We start from the raw sequence: 25,991 nt of genomic DNA on the forward strand, positions 1-25,991 counted from the left end.
CGACTTGACGGCACTGTATACACACAGAGAGACACACATTTTCCCCATCGAAATTCTCAAAACTCTGCATGGTGGTGGTGGTGGTGGTGGGCTTATTGTTTTTGTTTTTTAAAAAAATTATCTTTTATTTTCTTCATTTAATATATCCGCATAAAAACAACGTCCAATACTAAATAGTAATAATAATAATAATAATAATAATAATAATAATAATAAAGTAGTATCACTAATTTGACAGTAGAATGACTTCCCCCTCTCCCTCTTCCATCTAGAAATAAATTGTATAAACTTTTGCTAACGGAGCTAATCCTGGTATTATTTTTAACCTGTTCTTATCCTATGTGTGTGTGTAAAGTGCCGTCAAGTTGCAGCCGACTTATGGCGACCCTTTTTTGGGGGGGGGGGTTCATGGCAAGAGACTACCAGAGGTGGTTTGCCAGTGCCTTCCTCTGCACAGCAACCCTGGTCTTCCTTGGTGGTCTCCCATCCAAAGACTAACCAGGGCTGACCCTGCTTAGCTTCTGAGATCTGACGAGGGGCGAAAATGCATGGTCGCTTTATCCTCCTTTAATCCCTGTTTTAACCAAGATCGAACGCACATTAAGCGAAACGCATGTGTTCGATCCTGGCTGAATCCTGGCTGAAACAGGGATTAAAGGAGGATAAAGCGACCGTGCGTTTTCACCCAATATCAGGCTAGCCTAGGCCATCCAGGTCTTATCCTATACAATATTATTAAATCAATACCTAATATAAAATTAATACAAAGTGCAAATAAAGGATTAGGTCAAAGAATGCGGGGGGCCTTATTGTTGAGTTTTGAGAATTTGGCTGGGGGAAACGTGCACTTAAGAGAGCGGGAAGCCCAAGGCAAAACCTCCCCTGCTTTCTCGCCCCATATCCTGGCGAGCGACTCCCTCCCTGCAGTCCTCCAGCCGTCTGAGAGGAGCGGCTCGAGCTCCTCGGCGTGCGTCATTTCCGGCGCGCGCCGGCCGGGACCCGGAAGCAGGGGACGGCCGGGACCCGGAAGCAGGGGATGGCTGAGGTGTCGCTAAGCTCCCGGCCGGTATGTGGCCTGGTGAAGCAGGGGAGAAACAGGTGAAGGGGGTGGGCGGGCGGGGGGCTGTGCTTGTACTTGCCCTGGCTCTCGGGCGCCTGGGCTCCTTGGGCATAGCCGAGCTCGGAGGGGGAGGGTCTCAAGCGGAAGTGGCCGCTTGCTGCCTCGGCGCCTGAAGGCCTGGCCCGTCTCAGGGGCACCGGCGCAACCCCCCGCCCCCCAGCAGAGGCTCCTGAGAAAGAGGTGACTGTGTGAGGCAAATGGGACCCGTTGTCGTAACGGGATCCTCCTCCTGAAACGTCCTTGCCGTACAACAGACGGGGGGGGGGGAAGGGGGGTCCCTTGGCAGAGTTGTAACCCCATGAACCAGCCCCTGCAATACGGTTGCCAACCTCCGGGTGGTATAACCGGAGAAAAACGAGGCTCTGTGCTGTATAGTAATGTTAGAAAACAAAACCAGCACACAAATCTCAATGCAGTACAATTATATTAAAAGTGCAAGGTGACAAGTGAATACTTAACTCTAAGATAACGACGAACAATAAATATACAATATACACACAAATATACAAAACAGACTAATAGATTCTTCTTTCCAAGGTAAGTACATTGACAATCTAAAGTACACTTTAGATCATATCTGTATTGCAAAATTGTCAATGTACTTACCTTGGAAAGAAGAATCTATTAGTCTGTTTTGTATATTTGTGTGTATATTGTTTGTCGTTATCTTAGAGTTAAGTATTCACTTGTCACCTTGCAACTTTTAATATAATTGTATTGCATTGAGATTTGTGTGCTGGTTTTGTTTTCTAACCTCCAGGTGGTGGCTGGAGATCTGCTATTACAACTGATCTTCAGCCAATAGAGATTCAGTTCACCTGGAGAAAATGGCCGCATTGGCAATCGGACTCTATGGCATTGAAGTCCCTCCCCAAACCCCGCCCTCCTCAAGCTCCGCCCCCCAAAAATCCTCCCGCCGGTTGCAAAGAGGGATCTGGAAACCCTACCCTGCAGCGTCCACTTTTAATAGCAGTTTCATCTGCAGCAGTCAGTAGATGATGATTAAGTTGGCCTGCGTAATAGAGGGGATTCATTCTGTTTTTGTGTGAGTGGGCTGTAGTTGCAAGCTTATGCATACCTTCAGTCAGCTATGAAACAGGAAAAGGAAAACAGTTCTGTACACCCTACCTGAACCATTGTTTCCAATGGAATAAAATTGACACTGTGGCATGGCATGTTGCTGGGCTTTTAAAATTGCTCTGTGTACTTCCCCTGTGATTAATAACTTGCTGTTTTAAACCCTTATGTTTGTAGATTTATTGCTAATAGTGAGATGTTTTAGTTTTCCGCCCTCATTATTATAGTTAGAAGACTGAAAAAATATTGTGTCAGTGATCCTACATAAATTTAATATATAAGGATTTGTTTTGGAATTATTTTTGTGAAAATGATGGTCTATGGCATAAGAAATTTGCAATTGTATTATACAATCTACTTGCGTTACAGTAGTATTCAATTCTTAGATATGCTACATAAAAGAATCTTGGGTGGTTGAGCTGGGAAATACGTGAGACTATAGCCCAATTCTGATTGAGGTAGTGAACCTGTGTGGAGGTTGTACCACTTCAAACTGCAGGTGGGTGGGTGGCGTGAATGAATGTTTCTCTATAAAAACAAGTCTCTCTATATAGAAAATGAGTAAATTAGGGAGAAGGCTAAACTAGAGTTTTTCTCATTGATATCTAGTTTTCTATGCAAAAAAATGGGTGGTGGTGGTATGAAAGAGCATTCAACCATGTGAATTCTTCACCTGCAATTTGAAGTGGTATGACCTAGACGTTGGTTTATTTCCTCAGTGAGAACAAGGATCATGTCATCTGTTAATGTTAATCATATCCCATTTTAGCTGTTTCTTTCATCATGTGTTTTCTGTTTAGTTCCACCTTGATATGGTTTCCCTTGGAATTGATCAGGAATGCAGTGTGTGTTAAACAGCTCCCGTATTTCACCCCAAAGTCACAACATTTCAATGGTAAGTGATCATTGTTTATGTGGTGGTTGTCTAATTCCAGCAGGTGCTCAAAAGTTTTATTGTCGAAATCCTAAAATTCCCAGTGCATTTCAGGGCAAGTTCTTCAGGGAAATTATTCACATTGATTCAGATAAGGTAGTTTTTATGAATACATCCAAGTTCATGAAGTTTTCTGTGTTTGATTGCAGCTGCTTTTATTAGTTGCTAGCAGAATGCCTGCCACTATGGGGGGTCTATATAAAAGGATCGCTTAAATATTGCAAGGTACTTTCCTCTTGTGAGATCAGTCAGTGAGATCTGAACAACCCAGAGATAGGTGTTGAGGCAGGTTTCACACATACAACAATGTCCGCATGTGCCATGCTCTATAGCGGTTAGAGTGTTTGACTAGGATCTGGGAAACTCAGGTTTGAATCCCCACTCTGCCATGAAAGCTCACTGGGTGAGTTTGGGCCAGTCACACATTCTCAGTTTAACCCATCCCACAAGGTTGTTGTGAGGGTAAAATGGAGGTGAGAATAATGACATAAGCTGCTTTGAGTCCCCACTGGAAAGAAAGGCAGATATAAATGAAGTAAATAAATGTGATTGTCCCTCCTTCCCTGACATAGGAAAAAGCAAAGTGGGATATTCCAGGATAATAATAAGAAGAGTTGGTTTTTATATGCCAACTTTCTCTACCACTTAAGGCAGAATCAAACTGGCTTACAATCGCCTTCCCTTCCTCTCCCCACAACAGATACCCTGTGAGGTAGGTGGGGCTGAGAGCACTCCTAATAGAGCTGTGACTAGCCCAAGGTCACCCAGCTGGGTTCGTGTGTAGGAGCAGGGAAACAAATCCAGTTCACCAGATTAGCATCCGCTGCTCATGTGGAGGAGTGGGGAGTCAAACCCGGTTCTCCAGATTAGAGTCCACTGCTCTTAACCACTACAGTGACAGATGTACACCTACTCCTAGTGCTTGAGGTAAGGGACTGCCCCCATGTCCCAAGTTGGATTTCTTGCAGTGCAGACCTCAGCAGAGTTACTCCAGTCTAAACCCATTGAAATGAATGGGCTTAGACTGGAGTAACTCAGTTGAGGACTGCACTGCAAGTCACACAAGAAAGGGATGAGGTGCTGGGAACTGAGATTTTAGAAATGTTTCTTCACAACAGTCCTGTGAGGGTAGGTTAGGCTGAGAGAGACTGACTTGAGTCAATACCATGTAGGTTAAGTTCAACAGTATTGTCCACCAGAACAACACCCTGTTTCTCCAGTATTACTTTAAATAATATGCTATTATGAAACATACATTCTAAGATAGGTAATGTAGAGATGTGAAGTCCTGGATTTCTTTTATTCCAAGGGCATCTTTTGTATTTGTCCCTAGTGGAAAACTGGGAAACTTTGGGCGGCACTGAAAAAATCTTGTATGAAATATGTTTTATTGTATGAAATTAATGAATTTGTGTGAAGTTAATGAAATGCTTTTTGAGGCAAGCTTTTTACTCACTTGAAAATGTATAGCATGAAAAAAGTCTGAGGACTCCCCCCCAAAAAAAATTTCCCTAGTGGAATAATTGGGAAATTTGATGGAGCTCTGAAAAAATCACAGTGACAGTTTTTTCTTTGGAATGAGTGAAATGCTTTTAAAGAAAAGGTTTCATTTTAAAAGAAATTAAAAGAGATTTTAGAGAGCATTGGAGAAAAAAAACTTCCATATGAAACATGTCGGCAATTTCATTAGTAACTTTGTCAAGCACCTGTTGGAATTGCTTATTACTATTAAAATGCTGCCCTCTTCTGGCACGAGGTGTTATAGTTTACAATTTATAACCAAATATGAAGGAATTATCTATGCTTCCTGATAGAACAGTTCTTCAGGGTTAGGGAAATGCCCCTTTGGGGCACAGAAAATGCACAGATGCAGTGAAATGTTTTCACCATTATCTCAAGATCTCTTGATACAATGTATTAGTTTAGTAATATGGTTTTTCATTTAATAAGAAATCTCTGTGCGGTCCAGTTTTCCTTGCATAAAGCCCAATGTTAAATTTGAAATGTTATTTAAAATATGCTTTGAGATTTGCCAGTTATATAAATATTTGGCAATTTTGCTACTCTCTCCCGAATCAAATTGCATTGAAAAATGATGAATTGCAGCAGTTACATTGTGGAAAAAATGTCTTCATTATCAAGCCACATTCAGTAAAGCGGGAAGTTTACTTAACAGCTCTTTTCTGGTGAATATCCATAAATAATAATACAGAAATTGGTCCCCTGGTTTTATTAGAAGAAGTTGATGCCACTGGAATCGGACTGTATCTATGTTTGTGGCTATAGTGTCAATCCGCTTGCTTCAAGTTTAACTGGGCTACCTTGGAATGTATGTTGCAGTGATACTCAGTGGCTTGGGAGATGCACACTGGAGAACCAGTCTGGTATACTAGCAAGAGAACCAATGTTGTATAGTGATTAGAGCACTGATTCTTAACAAGGGCTGGATACAAATCTTGGGAGGCATTTGGGGTTTTAGACAGCCACTTTTCCCCACTTGCAGTAGCTTTTGACAGCAAGCAGAGCAGAGTTGCCCTATAATTCCACATCCTAGATTTCTTCCACAGGCCCTTGAAAACATGGCATGCAGCATGTAGGAATTAAACCTAACATTAAAGAGTGACGGTGGGTCAGTTTTTTGACTGGCACTTTGAATCACCATAGTTGATGGGAAATGTGGTACGTAAATTTTGAATAAATAATTGTGGGGGGGATTCAATGCTGTGTTCTTGGACAGCAGTAGTAGATTAAAGGTTAAGGACCACTGGACTGATATTAAACTAGGATACCTAGGTTTAAATCCCTGCTTAGTCACAAAACTTATTGGGTCACCTTCAGGGGCAGTTATACACCCTCTCTAAGTTACCACATACGGCAGTTGTGAAGATAAAATAGGAGAGGGGGACAATGGATGCCTTCTTGAGCTCCTTGAAGCAATGGTATGGTAACAATGCATAGATGGACAGTGTTGTTGGACTTAGACATGAGAAGCCTTCACCCAGCAACTTTTCTCAATCTAGTCTACTCCCTAGGGTTGTTGTGAGAGTATAATAGGATCCATTCCCAGCTCTTTGGAAGAAAGTAGAACACAAAAGGTGTGTGTTGTTATTTGTTCACATGGTAACATTAGTTTTTTCCCCCCCTCTGCACTTAGTAAAAATGCTACCTTTTGATATCACTGGAATCTTTTTTTCCAGTTCCCATTTGTACCAATGATTCTGGGGATGATGATTGTGCCTTATGAATCTGTGACATCTGGCTGATACTAGAAGGCGATTTCATTCCATGTTCTGTTTGTCCTGAAGAAACTGTCCCAAAATGGGTAGGTGAGTATCTGAATATTGACTACATAAAACCAATATCTCAGTAAGGGAATCAACAACCTTTTAAAGTCTGCTTGACTTTAAATCTCAGTAGCCAAACCTAAACACTTCCTCTGTTGCTCTTATCAACACTTGCGTAAATGGGAAGATCAGTGCTTCCCATTGTTAGCTATAAATTGTTTTTTAACAGAGTGCTGAGGTACATGAAAGTAGATTACTATGAATAAATACAAAAGGTGTTGAGATTGCATAACCTATGTTGCAATGGAATGTTTCACAGTATAGCTGGATTGGTTCCCGGCAGGGCCTCTTGGGTCAGTGGAAGGAAAGAGTTACTGTTTGCAGAATGGATCTGTGGGTTTCAAGCCCATTGTATAGTGAAGCAATGGTGTTCAGTGACAGTATTATTTATTTATACTTTAATGTAGTTCAGACAAGTGGTATTGGTGCATAGTTAATAGTAGTTACCATAAAGGCATTTATATAGTATTTCACATATAATGTCAATAATCTATAAGCAGTCTTGTGAAAAAGGAGGTAATTATATTGCCGACAGTTGGTTGAAGATAGACCCCCCCCCCATTTTTTAATTTTTTTTAACTTTTTCCCACAAACTTGGTGGGGGGCTCTCCCAAGTTTGGAGAAAAATCTCCTTTCTGTCAGTGTGGCCTGGATCTGTGGATATATATATCCATAGATTGGCCCACACACTGTTAGAATATATGATTATATCTAAGCAAAAAACACCCCCAACATTTATACACATTTGAAAAAAATACAAAAAGACGGAAAAAATGGAAAGAGATAAATGTCAACAGGTTACATCTCACAATTTCTTAATATAAAGTATTGACAGTGAAATTTTAAAATGTTTTGGGGGCAGCAGTTGGGTCCTTTGGTATGCCAGTTATCTGTTCCAAAGAGAACATTTCAGATGGAGCTGTTCTTATGAATTTCAGGATCAGCATCTCTTGTCTGTTTCCTGCTTCCTGGCACTTCAGCATTTCTCCAGTAGGCTGTCCTCGGATGTTGAACACCACATTGCGACAGATTATTGTCATCAGTCTGCTCACCGCTGCATTTTTCTTGCTGTATTACTCAGTTGTCCTAATCAGGAATAAATACGGCTACAGGGACAGAAAGCTGCACAGGTAAGAGCAACAGCAATTAGGACAAAATATGTGATGCCGAAGTTTATATGCCCAGCTGAAAACAGTATATATTGTATATACCTGGAGCTGGTTCATTCTGGGACAGCACATTGGTCCATCTAGCTCAGCATTGTGTGCTGTGATTGGCCGCAGCTCTCCGCATCCCTGGCAGAGAAAGGTCTTTCCTGACACCTGCTACTTGTGAGCCTTTTAACTGGAGATGCCAGGTGTTGAACATGAGACCATCTGGATGCAAAGCATATCCTCGGTCCCTGAATCAGACAATATAAGCTGAGAGCAGTTAAACACATGCTTTAAAAACACTAATACATCCATGTAACACTACTGAGGTTTTCTGTTTAATCCTCTTTATTATTATTATTATTATTTATTGGGCAGTGAGTGGGACTCACTGCCAAGCATCACTGCTTCTTTTTCTTCTAGGTACCTTGCTCGAGTGACGGATACAGAAGCCACAGATACCAACAACCCCAACCTGAACTATGGCATCATGGTGGACTGTGGCAGCAGCGGGTCTAGGATCTTTGTGTATTGTTGGCCAAGACACAATGGCAATCCGCATGATCTGCTGGACATAAAACAAATGAGGGACAAAAACAGAAAACCAGTGGTCATGAAAATTAAACCAGGTATGGGGGGGCATCCATGTTTTTCTGGCTAGTTGGCAGCCTACTTTGTTAGCGGTAGTTCACAAAAATATTCCCCCACCCATTTTATAGCCGTGTTTATCCCTTTATACTTGGGATGACCCATGCAGCCTGATCTTATCCATGCTTACTCAGGATTAAGTCCCGCAGAATTCATTGGACTTGCTCCCAAATAAATGTGTTTATAATTACAGTCTTAATTAAGTGCTCTAAGGGATGTTGAGCATCTAATCAAGCCAACAAAACAGGAGCATTAAGAGTTGTTAATGTGACAATTGCTGTTTTTGTGAAGAGCTGCATATTTGAAATTACCATAATTAATGTCAATGTAGCCTCTGCCAACTCATTCTTGGGAGCAGCTGTGCTTGCGATGCTAGCTTAAGAATGGAAAGTTGCTCAATTCAGCTCACAAAGCTGTTTTTGTTTGCCTGTGACGCAGACTTAAAACTGGTTAGGGCAGGGGCCCGCTTGGCAGCCACTTCCCCTCATGTTGATTTGTCACTATTGTGTTCATACAGAATTTCTTGTTAGTCAATCTGCGAAATCTAAAAAGAGCCACCTGAATCAGCATCCTGTTTTCCAAAGAAGCAAAGCTAGTGCCTCTGGGGGAGTTTGCAAGTGTTACATGAAGGCAACTGCCCTCCCCAGCTGTCTTCGACCAGCAGCTGGCATTCAGACGAACACCACCTTTTAATATGGAGGATGCATTTATCCACATTGGTCCAAAAGTGGCCGTCTCCCATTCATGTATCTAGACCCCTTTTAAAGCTAAGCTAGCTGCTGTCATTGAATCATGTGACAGTGAGTTCCATAAGTTATTTGTTTTGTCCTGAATTTGTCAATTTCATAGGATGCCTTGGGTTTTAATATTATGGCTGAAGGAAGAAAGTTTCTCTTTATCCACTATGTATAATGTTTTGAATGATTATAAACCTGATCAAGTGATACCTTTTATTTGGGCATGGGATTTTTCTTTTAAGGATTTTTTAAAAAACCACAGAATTGCTTACACTGGCAGTAAATGCATAATTTTGTTGAAGTGCTGTAAAGCTAACATTTAATGCAGTTTTTATCTCTTACAAGCAAACTTTTGTCTGTATCTGTTTGTGTTGTGTTTTGCGCTATAAAAATACCTCTGTTGATCTCCAGGCATTTCAGAATTCGCTACCTCTCCAGAAAAAGTTAGTGACTATATTTTTCCGCTTCTGAGCTTTGCTGCAGAACATGTACCCCGTGCAAAGCACAAAGAAACGCCTCTCTACATTCTCTGCACAGCGGGGATGAGGATCCTGCCAGAGAGGTGACTGCATAGCTATTTCTATCAACCCCTTAACCCAGTGGTCCCCAGCGTGACGCCAGTGGGCACCATGACCCCCACCAAAACCTCTCCTGCTGCCTGCCAAGTACTTTTGAAAAGTAGGTGGGGCTTTTCCCAGCGAGGCTTCTGATTGGCCATTGGTGATTTGGTTGCCTTTGCAGATTTTTAAAAGTTTTGCTTTGGCATCAGCTGCCCACCACAGCAGAAGCATTTTCACTGCGTGACTGAACCTAAGCTGTGGCAGCTATTGTGTTAGGGTTCTGCCTCCTGAGGCAGCCATTTTGTGGCTACATCCACTGCATTGTGTCAGAATTCCAATGGCGTCTGCGGGCTCAAAAAGGTTGGGGACTCCTGCCTTAACCCAAAAGCAAGATCCAGTTGTCTGGAAGAAATGGGGGAGGGAATTTTTGGTTTTATTCTTATACAGCTTATTGTTTATTCCTTGGGGTGAATTGCCCGGTGGTGTTCCATGCCCCTTACTTGTAACTTTTTGTAAAATGCATTGTGTACTTTAGATGATATTTGGGCCATGTACACAGTTGCATATGAAAGGGAAACAAATAAGCATGTAAGTTATAAATAATACAATTGTAAAAAATTATTTTCATATTTCTTAAATTTTCCCTGTAATCTCTTTGCTGCTATTCTGTTTATTTACTGCCCAAAAGGAATAATAAAGGGGGGGGTCAACATATATTTTTTTGGTAGCTGGTGGAATGCTAACTGCATCCTCTTTTTATTTCTGTGATTTACTTTGGACTTTGTTGAACCTCACACTGTGTTAGTACAGTACACGTTTTTCTTTGGGCAAAAGTTTAATATAGAGAATGGAAGTATAGCAAATGTCTTTACTTGCAAACTTTTTGAAATTTTGCAGCCAGCAAAAGGCAATACTAGAAGACCTGCTTACTGATATTCCAGTGCATTTTGATTTTCTGTTCTCGGATTCACACGCTGAGGTTATTTCAGGAAAACAGGAAGGTAAGGGTTTTGAAATGATATTTTTAGACATTCTAGCACTGAAATTATGGATTGTTGTCCATAAGAAGGAACTTGGAGAAACGGTGGCAGGCACAGCTCAGGAGGAGGAGAATGGAACAGATGCATTTCTATCTGGGGTGCCTAAAGAGAGACCCTTCTATTTTGTAGCCTTAGCTGCTACCAGATTGCTCCATTGTTTGATGTGTGTGTGTAAAGTGCCTTCAAGTCGCAGCCTACTTATGGCGGCCCCTTTTGGGGTTTTCATGGCAAGAGACTAACAGAGGTGGTTTGCCAGTGCCTTCCTCTGCACAGCAACCCTGGTATTCCTTGGTGGTCTCCCATCCAAATACTAACCAGGGCTAACCCTGCTTAGCTTCTGAGATCTGACGAGATCAGGCTAACCTGGTCTTAATGGCCCTGTAAAGAACAAGAGTCACTGGAAAAGACAGTCATGCTAGGGAAAGTTGAGGGCAGCAGAAAAAGAGGAAGACCCAACAAGAGATGGATTGACTCAATAAAGGAAGCCACAGCCCTCAATTTTCAAGATCTGAGCAAGGCTGTCAAAGATAGGATATTTTGGAGGACTTTGATTCATAGGGTCGCCATGAGTCGGAGGCGACTTGACAGAACTTAACACACAGAAAGAACACGACAGAGTTCATCTCTCTATTGGAAATTGTTACTGAAGGGTTGTGAAGGTGTGTGAAGGTGTGTGGTTCCTTGGAATTCTATATTTCCTCTTTTTTAAAGAATGATTTTATTTCTAGGCATGGGTGCTCCTTTGCTGAATTAACTTCATTATAAGAAAAGCTGGGAATGCACTAATGTTAAGATAGGTGAAGGTGGTGGAGATTAGATTTTTTTTGGGAAGCTAGTATCCCTTGGGTAGGGAAGAAAGAGGCTGCCTTTTGTGAGAGCAGGTGGAAAGGAATACGACTCTTTGTGTATGTGCATACTGCTTTTATATTTTTGTATTTTTTGATGTAGGCCGTATATGGTGCAGTAAAATCTTTTAAATATAATAAGATGAGGCATGATGGGACTTGGGGGGCATTAAACAAGTGACCAGTTTGTAAAGCGAAAGTGTTCTCTGCCAAATAAAAGAAATATCCTTTATAATACATATTATAAAAGGATGTGCAGTAGCCTCTTGCATAGTCCACTAGAACCATTCCCAGGTACCATTGTGGGATATGAAATGCTTTCCTTGCAAGTGATCCCCACATTGGAGTACTCTTTGATTTTGAGTCCCTTCAGTTTTGTCCTTTATCCTAGTGGTCCCCAACATTGTGCCTGTGGGCACCATGACACCCACTACAACCTTTCCTGGTGCCCGCCAAGTACTTTTGAAAAGTGGGTGGGGCTTTCCCCAGCAAAATGTAAAAGATTTCCCCCTCCAAACACACTATCTGGTTTCTGGTTTCCTTATTCCCCCCCACAACCTTCCTTTACCAGCACTGCACCCATGCATCATTGGATACTGTGCCCTTATGGCACTGTAGCAACCATCCACAAATGGATTGCCTTGTCCACGTAGGAAAACCCAGTTGTGAATGATTGCTGCCCTATAGAAATCAGAAGTCTTTATAATGAGAGAGACAAATGACATAGAAACTCTGAGCATGAGAGCAACGAAGTGTCAGTATAAGAAAGCCCATTCCCACAGCTGAAAATATAGAATAGAATTTTTATTTATACCCTGCCCTCCCCTGGCAGCTTGTAGTTGTTGTTTCAGTACATTAGCATAAACTTCCATATCTTTTCTATATACTTCCATATCTATGAATAAGGTGCTGGTGAGTTGCACCTGACTCATGGTGACCCCATCTACATGGGGTTCAAGGCAAGAGATGAGCAGAGGTGGCTTGCCATTGTCTTCATCTGCATAGCAACTCCAGTCTTCCTTCATGGTCCTGCCATCTGAGTACTAACCATGGCTGACCCTGCTTGGTTTCCCAGCTCTGGCTAAGCTGGGATATTCAGGTCCAGCCCAGGTTTATCTACCTGTGTTCCTTCCATCTGTTATTCTTGTGGCCTTTACACCACTCTGCTTGATGCCTTCCAGCACTTTCAAAACCTTTCCACTCTGACAGGCAGACCTCTGTTCTGCTCTTACAGCCTTCGTTGGGTCTTGCAAATGCGGCAAGAGCGCACCCTTGTGGCAGAGTTTTGAACCCCAGGGCACAGGAAGCTCTTCATGTCCTTTTCACACGAAAAATTCTGCACAAATGTCAGAGCTAGGACAGTTAGTATTTCCTGGTTTTAGTCATGTCTTCAGAATCCAGACAATATTGTTTAGAATTCCTGGGTTCTCAACAAGGGGGGAATTCCCCCCGGAGGGATTTTAGGGTTCCGGTGGGGCGAATTGGGACCACTGTTCAGCAAAGTGTAATGTCCTGTAGATTATGTACAATCTATAAAATTGTAGGGTTTTTTTTTTTTTTTTAGTTAGACTATCTTGGGAAGGGGGGAATTATATTCTGAACAATGGTGAAAGGGGGGAATGGAGCAAAAAAGGTTGAGAACCACTGGATGAGCTGGTACCTGACTAATGGCATATCTGGATTAATGGATATTTTTTTAAAGGAAAATATAGTATGAGTTTTTTGTGAGTAAACATTCTTTGTTTAGCAAGATACCATGTAATAACTTCAAAGTGTTTAGAAGTGTTGTGTTCAATTTCTGTAGGTGTATATGCTTGGATTGGCATCAACTTTGTCCTTGGAAGATTTGAGCATACCGATGATGGTAAGTACCATAGATAGCCGTTAGCGCTGTATATTCTTGAAACCACTTTCCCTCCCCCTCCCACGACACCTTGTTAGGTAGGTGGGACTGAGAGAGTTCACAGAGAACTGTGACTAGCCCAAGGTCATCCAGCAGGCTTCATGTGGAGGAATGGGGAAACAAACAAGGCAGAGAGAAGCAGGGTATAAAAACCAACTCTTCTTCATATTCTCTATAAATTGCTCCTTTTAAAAAAGCCATCTAATCCAATGACCATCATGTCTTGTAGATTTGAATTTCATATGTGAATTGTGCATTGTGTTTGAACATATTGCACTTTAACAAAGTGTAGATCAGATTAATGGGGTTTCTATTATACAGATGATAAAATGTATGTTACATTTTGTAAACCTCAGTCATATCTCCTGTTAGTTGCCTTTTTTTCTGACCACAAGCTGATAAGGTGTTCTTTGCAGAGTTGTTGCTTCAACCCTTTTTTTAGTTCTTTTTAGTCCTGTTTCTAGTTATATTCAAGGCCCTTGCCGCTCAAAGACAGCTCTTGCATCGTAGAAGTTGACGCTTCAGCACATAGAGGCTTGGGGCAAGGCAGATTCAGTCCAGGCTGAGGATCTGTTCTGCTAACGGTGACGCTTTACTCTGGAGCCTTCTGTTGACACAGGGGCTTGAAAGGGCCTCTTCCATTAGTGGAAGTCTCCTTGTGGAAAGCCCCACGGCTAGTGGAATGGGTCCACAGGATCCAGCCTTCTGCTTGCAGCCTGGCAGGCTCTGGCCCTAGGTTTGTGAGGCTGGGTTGCCGTTGCAGCACTGTAGGCAAGCATGGCAGCGCAAAGAATTAGAGTTCATTGCTAAGGAGGGTTCACCCTCACCCCATTAGATTTCTCAGAAGTGTTTCCTTCATGTCTTATGTTTCAGAGGATGACGCTGTAGTGGAGGTGCATATTCCTGGCAGTGAAAACAAGGAAGCCATTGTCCGAAAGAGGACTGTGGGTATACTTGACATGGGTGGTGTGTCAACTCAAATAGCATATGAAGTCCCTAAAACTGTAAGCTTTGCCTCTTCACAGCAGGTTATTATCTGTACAATTTTCCTTCTTTTCCTTTTGTTTTTTTCCTGTGTTTTTAACTCATACCCATTGATTCTTTTTCTTTTGCGTGATGTGAGTCCTGCGCTTCATTGCAATGACATCTTTGCCCCAAGGCCAGAGAAGAGGCGAACGAGGGTGTCTCATCAGTTAAGCAGATCCACATGTATTTATTCATTTCATCAGTTGGTTTGAATACAAATTTGTTTGTTTAGTTATGGTGCGCAGCTGTCATTTCTCTCAGCCTCACTTTGCATTATGCCAAGTAAATAATGACACTTCAAAGACTTTTCATGCTAAAACCATGTATTGTTGTGTGGTTGGTGGACAGTACTTTGGGGTGGGGGTTACAAAACTGAAGTGTCGAAAATTAGCCTCCATTGAGAAAAATGTGTCCCTAAAGATAGCCTGGCAGGGGTTGTGTTATTGTTCATAACACGTCAAGTTGCTTCCCTGTCTGTTGTGAGATTCGAATGAATACACATGAGCAACTAAACATTCAATGTTTATTGCCTTTTATTTATTGCTCTTTACTTGCTGGGGGTAAAGGGAAGATGACTGGGGAAGGCACTGGCAAACCACCCCGCAAACAAAGTCTGCCTTGGAAACGTCGGGATGTGACGTCACCCCATGGGTCAGGAATGACCCGGTGCTTGCACAGGGGACCTTTACCTTTACCTTTTTACTTGAAGGAGGAAAGTCTTGTGATTTGGCCTACAGTGATTCAGGGGGGCTACTTTTTTACATGACAATGAATGCGTGCAACTGCAAAAATTGTCATCTTGGTTTGAGCAGCTTTTCAGAACACTGGGTTTGCTATGACTGCCACCTCTTCTTTCAAGCGTTCTCATAGTTATTGAATCTCCCCTGTTACTGTGTGGTATTTGTGACGTTCAGTGTAGGATGTGACTGAGTCTGCCTTCAGATGTCACAAACGTATTGCAGCCACTCGTGGCAGGCGTGAACCTGGTTAGATCTCAGGTTTATGCATCCTCTTTCCCGCCCTTCTTTCTCCTTGCTTGGCAAACCAGGATTGAAGATAGAAGTCTTCCGCCAACTGCAATTAGTCATGGTGTCTGGATAACAAATTAGGGTTAGCTTTCTTCCCAGTAACTGGGATTCTTAACTACTGTTTAATTCTGGATAAGAATCTCAGTTACTGAGAAGAAAAGTAGCATCCGTTTGTTTGGAGTTCTTCATTTTTGTATTACAAGGGGAGTGATTTGATTACTTTTGCCTTGGGTTTGGTCACAGACAGGGGTAGAGAGGAAGTGTGTGAGCTGAAGCTTAACCAAGTTTGTGCCCGTCATAAGCAAATTAAGATTTGTTTGATATCACAACACAGCCTGAGTGGTTAGTGCTTACCAGAATTTTTTACCTTCATCCTGATCTTACATATACATTGAAACCATGGTTTAGCTTGGCAGAGTAAGACCTACTCCCGGAGAGCTTGGGTGGGAAGACCTTAGCGAGAATGGCTTTTCACCAGGCAAAGAGAGAGAGTGGAGAGGCAGAGAAGCTGCCTCAAGTGTGATTGAAGGTGTAATTACCTTGGCTGACACAAGCTCTGGTTTGCAAACTGTCTTCACACCATGGTTTCATGTTCTGGGTTGTGGCCAGTCCTTAACATGATGTAGGGATTTAGATGTAACATCTTTCCTTGGTTAGGGAAAACAAATCATGGTTAAGCATTAGGTCTGTGTATGGCTCTTGACATGCACCCTTATGGAAAGCAGTTTGCTACAGGAGAACAGAAAGCCTGCAGCCTATCACAAAATTTTTAATTGTTGGTTTTGGGGTTTTTATCTGACCCAGTGGATTGAGTCTTTAGCATCCAGACCTCAAAATCCAAATAATATTTGCACTGTAGTAGAATCATCCTTTCTGCCCAGGGGTGATGCTACATTATTAGTAATGGCAGTATATCTTTTTGAGGTGTTTGTTCAAGAAATCTCAATCACATTTACATGGAAAAACGAAGCTCAAAGCCGCTTACAAATTAAAAAGCAATGGGCTGGATGGTGACTTAACATTTTTGCAGGCTTGAGGACTTCTGCTCATGGAGAATGATTTCCCACCTCTCCCTTCCTGTGGGAGACTGAAAATCCCCTGAAGTTCTGTTCCTATAGGATGTAACGGTATCGGGGGCTTTCCAGGTTCCAGGGGGGGATCACATCCCATGAGACTAAGTCCTCGCACCTGCAGAATCAGTAGTTAGGATTCAGGCAAATGGTAGGTTCTTAGCAGCTTTTTGTTAGCATAAAAGGAAGGAAGAGCTCCTCTTGATCCCCTAGAAGGATTATGGGACCCATGACAACAAAAATCCATGTATGATTGGGGGCTGCAGTGAGAAGGGGAATCAGGTGAGATCACCTCTCTTCCACCAGTGGAAAATCTGGTAGGATCCCACTGAATACAATCCTTTACCAAAAAATGGTAGTAGACGATCATGATCAGTAATTGTTATCGACAGGAGGTGTCAGCAGCAATAAAGCTGTACAGAATTCATAAAGATAACCTTCAGAAGTAAGTTTTTGTGTGCTGGTAAGAAGCTGTAGGGTCAGGTTGCCTGACTTGCCCAAGCCTAACCAGTGAATTTTGTGCCTGAGGAGGGGATGCGAGCCTGGATCCCCTCCCCAAGCACTGGATTCACTGCCCTGTGCTGCACCAAACTCTGTGCTAAAGGTGCAGGTCCACAAGTGTATAGCATTTGCCAAAACAGGAATCTCACCTCACACTTTAAGAACCAGAAATGCAAACAAACAATCTTTCACAGTGTTTAGTATTAGTGGAATTGGTTTTTAAAATTGCTCTGCAAATCTTTGCAGACAATTCACCTGTCCACTTGACAAACCACTCAATAGTCTTTCATGACATTCAGGAGTTTGTTTTTCCTTCCTGGCAGTGCTAGAATATCCTAAATGTTGTTCTTGAACTGTCCAAGTCAAGTGCAGCCTGTCAGTCATGGATGGCAGCCTGCAGGTGCTTGTTAATCCTCCCCTTGTTGCTGCCTGCCTGAGTTTACAGAAATGGGGAGGGGGGAGGCAGCAGATGGTTTTCCACCACTATATGTTAATAATAACAATTCAGCCTTGAATACTAGCCCAGGCGATCCAGTGGAAATCAAGTGGGGCCTCTCAACAGCCTAACAAAAACACCAAACCCCCTGCCTTCGTCCCATTTATGAAAACGTCCCTAGCTACTCATCTGGACACAGTTTTTACTGGGTATAGCTGAGTGACCATTTTCAGGCCTAAATTAATTTATGTTTCGCTTTTGTGGGTAGGGGAGAAAAGGAAGAGGCAAAGGTAATGAGAATGACATATACCTTTATGCTACAAATGAGGGGCTTCATTCCACTGGGGGCAAGTTGCACAGGTTTGGTCCACGCATGGTGATGTAGGAATGTTGGTATCAGGCTCAAAGTGTTGGTATCAGGCTCAGAGGATTCTTGCAGAGAAATTTCTTATGAAAAGGTATCAGAGCCATAAATCTAAACTGATTCCCCAGTGTGTGGGGCGTCGCTACATAAATCATAAAGTGGAGCTATTTATGCCTCTTATCCTCTTGTTTGTGGACCTGCAGGAGGAGGTGGCCAAGAACCTACTTGCAGAGTTCAATCTGGGATGTGACGCGCATCAAACGGAACACGTGTACAGAGTCTATGTTGCAACTTTCCTCGGCTTTGGGGGAAACGCTGCGCGGCAGAGATACACAGACAGTGTATTTGCCAGTACGATATTTAGAAACAGGTGATGTTTTGTGAGTGACTTGACCTCATATGAAAAATGCTTGACTGGTCCTCTAATACACCCAACATTAAACCTTAACATTAAACAGGCCTACACCTGAACTGTTGAGGACTCTGTTTCCATTGCTAAAACTGCAGTTGTTAAACTTCAGGTGGATTAAGTTCTGTGCATAACTGTCTTGAAGGGCATGATCACCAGGTTCAGGTTGTCAGGGGATTGCGTATATAGAAAGCCATTTAACATGAATTGTTTACCTTGAGATTGATAATTACAGAAAATGGGTTAATCCACATATGCACTTTCTATGCATTGTATATGGCCCCTGCAGATGTTACACTCAGACTCCATTTACGTTTGCAGTGGGGAATTCTGGCCCCTATGCAATTCATAAATTTTTGATCACTGTAGATCACAAAAATGTTGTGGATGAATAAGTTAACTGAATATGTGACTATGGCAAAACTAGCATCTTCTTTACATAATAGACCAATCTCAGAATTTCAGGAAAAATGGAATGTTTTTAAAAAAATTATATAGCTGAAAATTAAGAATAAAATTAAATCAAAACAGAAGAAGAAAGATATAGGCAATAAATGTTTCATAATCAATATGTTATTAGACATGAATATATATTAAGAAGGTAGAGTAATTGAATTCAAAGACATGATCTACTAAAATGTCATCTCAAAAAGTAAGCTCCGTATAAATTGTAATAATATGATTGTTTATGTTTGATCTTTTGGTGTTTAAAAGAGTGCCCTTATTCTGCCCCCCCCCATGTTTGTATGTTTGTTTTAAATTTTAAGTTTTATTTCTATACACAATGTTGTGGCCAAGATCACAGCATCCCCCCCATCCACAAATACAAGATGTGGTTTATTCTAACTATGTCTAGGGCCTTGCATTGATTTTATTTAATTTATATTCTGCCTCTTTGACTGTGTAGGGGGCGGGGGCTCAACCGTGCCGACCCCTCTTTCCTCCGTGACCCTGAAGGGCCGCGCCAGGAGAGCCTCCTCGGCCTCAGACCATTCCGAGGGAGAGTCGGAATCAACCTCTCCCTCGGACGCAGCCAGTCTCTCTCCTGTTCCAACTCAGGCTGGAGACTCTCGTCTGCCTCTCTCCTCCTCGGCCTCCGCCCCCGTTGGCGTTTTGTAGGCCCTTCCTCCTCCCAAACCCTGCCTCCCGAGTCCTTACCAGGACCGGGCGACGCCGGCCCGTCCCGGGCGCGCCCTGCCGCCTCTCAGCTGGGAGGCAGAGCTGTGACCAGCAAGCCGCGCGGTTTTGTTGGGGGAGACCTCTTCCTGCTGGCTCCTGGCCTGGCCGACCCTGGGCTCAGCTGTTTCCCGTCGGGGTGCGAGGTAGGTCGGGTCGCGTCTCGCGGTTCCCCGTCCTCGCGGGCTGCCGGTCTGGTGTCCCTGGTCCCTTCCATGGCCAGCTCCTGTGGAGGAAACAAGCAGGGGTGGAAAGGGACCGCCGCCTGTCCCGCCCGATTCTTCGGCGTCCCTTCTCCCCCTACCCCGTGTTGCAGCGATTCCTCCCTGTAGTGGAGGGGCCGTCCTGTCTGAGCGGACCCCAGTAGGGTCTGTCTCATGACAGACTACAACAGGATCTATAGGGTGGTGTTTTACAACATATTAAAACATCAAAAAAAAAAAAAAAAAAAAAACCTGGCTGCAGGACCAGTGTGGTTATTTCTACTTTCCAAAGCAGTCCTATCCAGACAGAGCAGAGAGGCAAGCCAGGTACTCTTGATGGCCAGAATGGGTCATTGAGATTTCCTGATATCAAGAGAAACAAGCTATCTAAATCCGTCAGATAAGTTCATTACACCTTTCTAGGGCTACTTCAAACATTGCAACTTGAATCCCGCCTAGAATTTCTATGGGTACAGGGTGGGGGGGATGTTTTCATTGATTTCCCTACCACTATCAAGACAGCCCAAAACACAGTTCAAAATACTGCTCCTGGGGGACCGAAGACCCCTAGTAATAGCTGCAGAGGGACTAAGTGAAAGTCATTGCCCCCTGTACCTGCAGAAATTCTAGATGGGATCCTAGCTCACATTTCCAGAATGTACCTATAAAATGTCTTAGTGTGTGCATACAAAAATTAACCATGTGAATGTGATATACAGGTAAATTTACCAGGAAGCTGGTCTTGGCTGCAGCTCCCTAATAAATGTATTCTTGGTGACAAGTGAGATATTGCCCCAGTTCATATATTTAGTTGGGGTTGGAGCTGAAATAGAGCGGTTGAAGAGCAGCATGAGCTCCTCTCCTTCAACATTCATTGTCCAGTGTGAGTTGGGCCCTCCAAGTGAGCACCCAATAGGGCACAGACCTGGTTGGTCCACATAAACAAGAACCCTGCACATTCAAATACTTTGTGCAGAGGGCTCAGCTTGCGCAGAGGCGCTCTTTGTAATTGAGAGGCTTGTGCCATTCTTCCAACACGCTAGTCCTGTGCCACTCTGACCTGGATGGCCGAGGCTAGCGTGATCCCATCAGATCTCAGAAGCTAAACAGCGTCGGCACTGGTTAGTATGTAGATGGGAGACCACCAAGGAAGTCCAGGGTTGCTGTGTAGAGGCAGGCAATGGCAAACCACCTCTGGTCATCTCTTGCCTTGAAAAGCTAATGCGGGAGGGTGACTGTAAGTCGAGGGTGACTTGGCGGCGCTTTCCACTACCATTCCAGGGCCTCCTAAACATATGAACTGGGCCAAAGGGAATGCAGCTAGAAGCTGCACAAGTTTTGATACTGCATTGCTTTCTGTAATTTGATTACGAGCAGCATGCTTCACCCACAATACAATACTTTTTACTCAAGGCAGAACCAACCGTACTCGTCTTCTGACTGCTTTTGAGTGACATAACTGTTCAATCTTGATTGCAGGCTTCTAGGCAAACAGGCTGCTATGACTCCTGACACCCCCTATTTAGACCCTTGCCTGCCTTTAGACGTTGAGGATGAAATCCAGCAGAATGGGCAGACGATGCATCTTCGTGGGATGGGAGATTTCAACCTGTGTCGTGAAGTTATTCAGGCTCTCATGAATAAGACCAATGAAACTCAGACGTCTTTGAATGGCGTTTACCAACCTCCAGTGCACTTTGAGAACAGCGAGTTCTACGGGTTCTCGGAGTTCTACTACTGTACCGAAGATGTATTACGAATGGGGGGAGAGTACAATGCTGCTAAGTTTCTGAAAGCTGCGAAGGTAAAGTTTTCTGGATCACATTAGTACTCTCTGCTAAGCACCATGTGGATTGCTATCCAGAAATATGCATGGATCGTAGTCTGGTGAAGAAGTGTATTGACCTGGGATATGGGAGTGGCCAAGGTTCTAACTCTTGTCTCATGCAGGATTTGTCAAGCGACCTTGGGCAAAGTGCTGGGTGTCTGCCTTTAGTTATCTGTCTGTAAATTAGCAATAAATGGAAACGCGTATGTATGGATATGAGTGTGTGTTTGTTCTACCCAGACTCCTTATCTTTGAAGCCCTCAGTAGTCCCCAATCTCATTTTTTCTGTGCTGTCGTATCTTGATACATTCCTGCCTTCTTGCGCCAGCTCCACTGCTCTCAACAACCTGAAGGACTCTTGCTTCCTCTGGTGACGCTGCCCTTCTCACCCCCTTATTACTGGAACTGCCTTCCAGCACACCTGCATGATGCCGCTTCCCTCATTTAAAGTCTGTCCTCAGAATGCCTTTTCCGTGAAGCCTTTCTCACGCCCCCATGGTTCCTGTCCTGTATTGGAAATCAGGCCTACTTAAATGGAATTGAACGCACGTCCTTCTTTCATTTACCCTTGCTTCCACCTCCCTCCTCCTCTCCCTTTTGTCATCTTTCTTGTCTCAGATGTTAGATTGTAAAGCATCCAGTCCTCCTTGTGTGCATCCTTCCCCACCTCTGGCAGACACATGTACTGTGTGCCTTGGGCTACTGCCCTAATGTGCTCGCATGCATTTGTGAATTTTAAAAGAAGCTATCCTTCATAGGGTGATTGCAAGAACAGAAATTAGCAAGCAGTTTGCAAACAAAGCTGTTATATAAATAGGTATTCAGTGTGTTCCCAGTATTGAAAAGGTATCTAGGTGATCCATGTTCCTTATATATTCTTAAGACTTGGTCTTTAAATGTTGTAATGTGTTTATTGGTATCCTTTTCTCTCAGGACTATTGTGCCACAAAGTGGTCTGTGCTGCGGGAACGTTTTGACCGTCATCTTTATGCATCACATGCTGACCTTCATCGACTGAAGTGAGTGTTGTTCTCCTTTGCAATTGACCCTACTCAAGCAAACTTCCTAGGGAGGTAGGGCTAAAACACAACTATTAGAGCAAAAAACTTCAAATGCCAGGAGGCATTAGCTCTTGCTATTAGAACAGCTGGTCCTCAAACACTGCTGGAAATGTAAGCTACCTTACAGTATGATCCAGTTAACCTGCCAGGTGTATCATTTTTTTGTAGTAATTTGTTAGCCGAAATGCTCTTTAAATGGGGGAATTAGCTGAGCAATCGGTAACTATAATATTTATAAAGCGGGATGCAACCTATGTATACCAGAGCCAGTATTTTGAGACCTTTAGAATAATGACAGAGACCAGGGAATCCAAATTAAGAGAGTTTATGTTTTAAAGCGTTCAATGATGCAACACAAACATACAGAGAATCTAGGAATTCAAAAGAGGAGAATAGAGACGGATGCCAATGTGGCAGGAGATCGTTGGTGGGGTAATACTGCACCTTTCCTGTAGAGGAGTTGTCCCAAGTTACAGTAGACTAAGATAGAAGAAAATATAGAGCGGGCGAGGGCAAGGGGTTCCCGTGAACTCAACCAGCGAGGCAGGAGGGATCTTGGTCAGGCTGCGCAAAACCTAAACCAGCAGAGTAACGGCAAATATGCCAGGGAAAGACCTAAGGTATGGGTGTGGGCGACCCCAGTTATACTGTTTCTCTGGGGGCGGGGTGATTGGATTACCCCTTCGTGACAAAAGATTTAATGTTCGGCTACCAGGGTGTAGAGATTGGAATTTGGAAATCTGTTCTAATTCCAGTGGCTTGTGCAACCCGGGAGGAACCGGGAGAATCTCATTGATGAGCTTAACGATCTTAAACAAAAGGTGCGATTCTGCTAACGTCTGGGGATCGCTGCTTTGCATAGCTGGAAGAACGAGTCATTGCTGATATCAGGATCGCTGCTGATGGCCCATTAATCTGCTGATGTTGCAATGGGAGGGGGGGTTGCTGGCACTGACTACGTGGCTGTCCGCTTTCCAGGAAATGGCTGCAGCTGGAACAGAGATGAACAGAAACATGGAGTTTCTCAGGTTCGCTGGAGGTTGCCCTGGCCTCTGTCTCTCAGCTGCTGGCTGCTTGGAACACACAGGCACGGTTGTGTCAGTTTCGCTGGCTCGCTCTGTGGCCATCCCCGTAGTGTTTTGGGGTGGGCGCATGGCTGGAACAGTAGTCGTGTGCCTGCATATCGGGGTTGCCATGACCAGTCCGGGAGTTAGGCGGCCCGTATGCTTACATTATGGTGTGGAGGGGAGAATCGTGAATGCTGCCCTGAGCCCCTGAAAGGAAGGACAGGATAAAAATGTGATAGGCTGTGTAGCTGGGACCTGGTTCATACAATCCCTATGGCTGCTGCTGTCCCCTTATAGTGGAGGAGTGAGCTGATGCTCAGTTTTCTGACTATTCATGGGAGCTAGGAGGGTTGTGTTTGGAGGCGTGACTGGCATGATCTCCTTTTCTCTCTCTGCTCTGTACTCACAAAGAGTACTGGGCTCTCCCCATATGTTACCTGCTTGACTGAGAGCACATGAGGACAGTGCTGTGCTGGTGAATGTATCAACTGAGCCTCAGTTCCCGAGAAGGTGATTGTGGCTGCTCTTGGTTATGACAGTTGATTAGGAATTGTGCCATCTGAAATAACTGTCCCTTATGTGTTCATATGGTTGTAAATTCTAGAAACCTTCTGAGCCAGTTCTTTAAAATATATATGTATGTGAAGTTTCCATCACACTTTTTATGAACCTAGAAGAGGATTTAAAGCTAAATTGGTCAGACCATTTGGTTCCTTTCATAGTTAATTTCATTGAATCATAGAATAGAATCAAAGAGTTTGGAAGGGACCATCGGGCTCTTTTCAATACCTGCTACTGTTTTAACTGGAGATGATCAGCTTTGAACCCAGGACTTTATGCATAAAAAGCGTGGGTGCTGCTGCTGAGTTATGTTCCTTTCCATCTTCAGTTCTTCTGAGTTTCAAGTTCTAGCTCACTGGAGCCATTACTCATAGCAGATCCATAAAACCTTCCAGGTAGCAGTTAATTCATTTGGACACAATGCAGAAAATGGGTAGACCTACGTAAGCCCCGCTAAAGACAATGGGTAAGACAATGAGTGTGCAATTGTGCTTCAAGCTGTGGGATTTAGACATTCTTCTGGATTGTACTCTTTACGTTGGTGTCCTGCTGTTGTTCAAATAACGTGTTGATTCCTTATTATTGACTTTATTCCCTGTAGGTATCAGTGCTTTAAGTCAGCCTGGATGTATGAAGTGTTTCACAATGGCTTCTCTTTTCCCATAAACTATGGCAACTTAAAGACTGCACTGCAGGTTTATGACAAAGAAGTGCAGTGGACTTTGGGAGCCATCCTCTATCGAACACGATTTTTGCCTTTAAGGTATGGCTTGGGTGTTCTCAACGTTAACTAACTGTGAAGCTGGCTAATCACCAACTTCTGTCTTCTGCAGACTGTTTACTCCAGAAAACTTTACAATAGTTGTTCTTCCTCAGTAGAAGTACTGAGATGCCTGCCAAATGGAGGAACATGGATGTGCTAGATTAACGAATAACAAAATGCCAGATGCCACCAATTTCTCTGTCCCCATGTTCATTCTTGAACCTTGACTTCCAGGTTAGTTAACTAGAGCCGGCTTTGCCCTGTGCTGGTTAGAATTGATAGGTCTGAAAGGAGGGATGAGAATTAGTGGAGCAACGTCTCCTATAAAGTTCCTAGGGGCAGCGACCATTTGGAGAATTCTTCCCAAACTGAAGGGTTGCAGATTCCTCAGCCTGTTACCTTCCCAGTCCCATCAATGTTGGGATGGTCCTTCTCCTGCCCCTCCTCACAAAGTCGATAAGGACGAGAAAGCAAACTGAAGAAGAGTTAGTTTTTATATGCCGACATTCTCCGCCACTTAAGGGAGAATCAAACTGGCTTACAATCACCTCCCTTTCCCCCTCCCCACAACAGACACCCAGTGAGGTAGGTGAGGCTGAGAGAGTGTGACTAGCCCAAGGTCACCCAGCTGGCTTTGTGTGTAGGAGTGGGGGAAGAAAATCCAGTTCACCAGATTAGCCTCCGCCGCTCGTGTGGAGGAGCGGGGAATCGAACCCGGTTCTCCTGATTAGGCTCCACCGTTCCATGAGGACAAACTCACTGAGGTGTGAGGTGGTGTTCTGTGAGAAGCAGGTTGTAAAAACGTCCCTTCTTTGGGGGGTTCAGAGTCTTGCTTCTTTGCCCCTCTTTCACAGGGACATCCAGCAGGAGAACTTCCGCAGCAGTCACTCCCACTGGCGCAGCTTCTCGTTCGTTTACAATCATTACCTGTTCTTCGCCTGCTTCTTCGTCGTGCTGCTGGCCATCCTGCTTTACCTGCTGCGGCTGCGACGGATTCACCGGCGGATGCTGCACGGCGGCCAGTCCCCTTCCCTCTGGATCGAGGAAGGCCTCCCTCCACAGAAGATCCCAGGAGCCCTATAAGCTGTTGGATGCTCCTTTTCAGACTTGCTCAAGAAAAAAAGCCATTTGTTTTGCCT

General features: G+C 43.6%; 1 protein-coding gene across 4 annotated transcripts; it reads left to right on the plus strand.

Moving 5' to 3' along the window:
- Positions 1–3,073: 3,073 nt before the first annotated feature.
- On the plus strand, positions 3,074–25,991 carry ENTPD4 (ectonucleoside triphosphate diphosphohydrolase 4). Of its 4 annotated transcripts, none has more exons than XM_056860632.1 (13): positions 3,074–3,092; positions 6,329–6,457; positions 7,414–7,605; positions 8,050–8,255; positions 9,423–9,573; positions 10,469–10,572; positions 13,261–13,320; positions 14,233–14,387; positions 17,988–18,154; positions 21,052–21,376; positions 22,334–22,419; positions 24,691–24,852; positions 25,707–25,991. In XM_056860632.1, the coding sequence occupies exons 2-13, from the start codon at positions 6,450–6,452 to the stop codon at positions 25,933–25,935; spliced, it is 1,845 nt and encodes a 614-aa protein (XP_056716610.1). In that variant the 5' UTR covers positions 3,074–3,092; positions 6,329–6,449; the 3' UTR covers positions 25,936–25,991. The 4 variants fall into 4 exon arrangements, with proteins under 4 accessions (XP_056716610.1, XP_056716611.1, XP_056716614.1 ...); XM_056860633.1 differs by having other exon boundaries at positions 14,233–14,363; XM_056860636.1 differs by having other exon boundaries at positions 14,233–14,303.

Source organism: Euleptes europaea, chromosome 14, assembly GCF_029931775.1.
Source record: "Euleptes europaea isolate rEulEur1 chromosome 14, rEulEur1.hap1, whole genome shotgun sequence".
Taxonomy (NCBI): Eukaryota; Metazoa; Chordata; class Lepidosauria; order Squamata; family Sphaerodactylidae; genus Euleptes; species Euleptes europaea.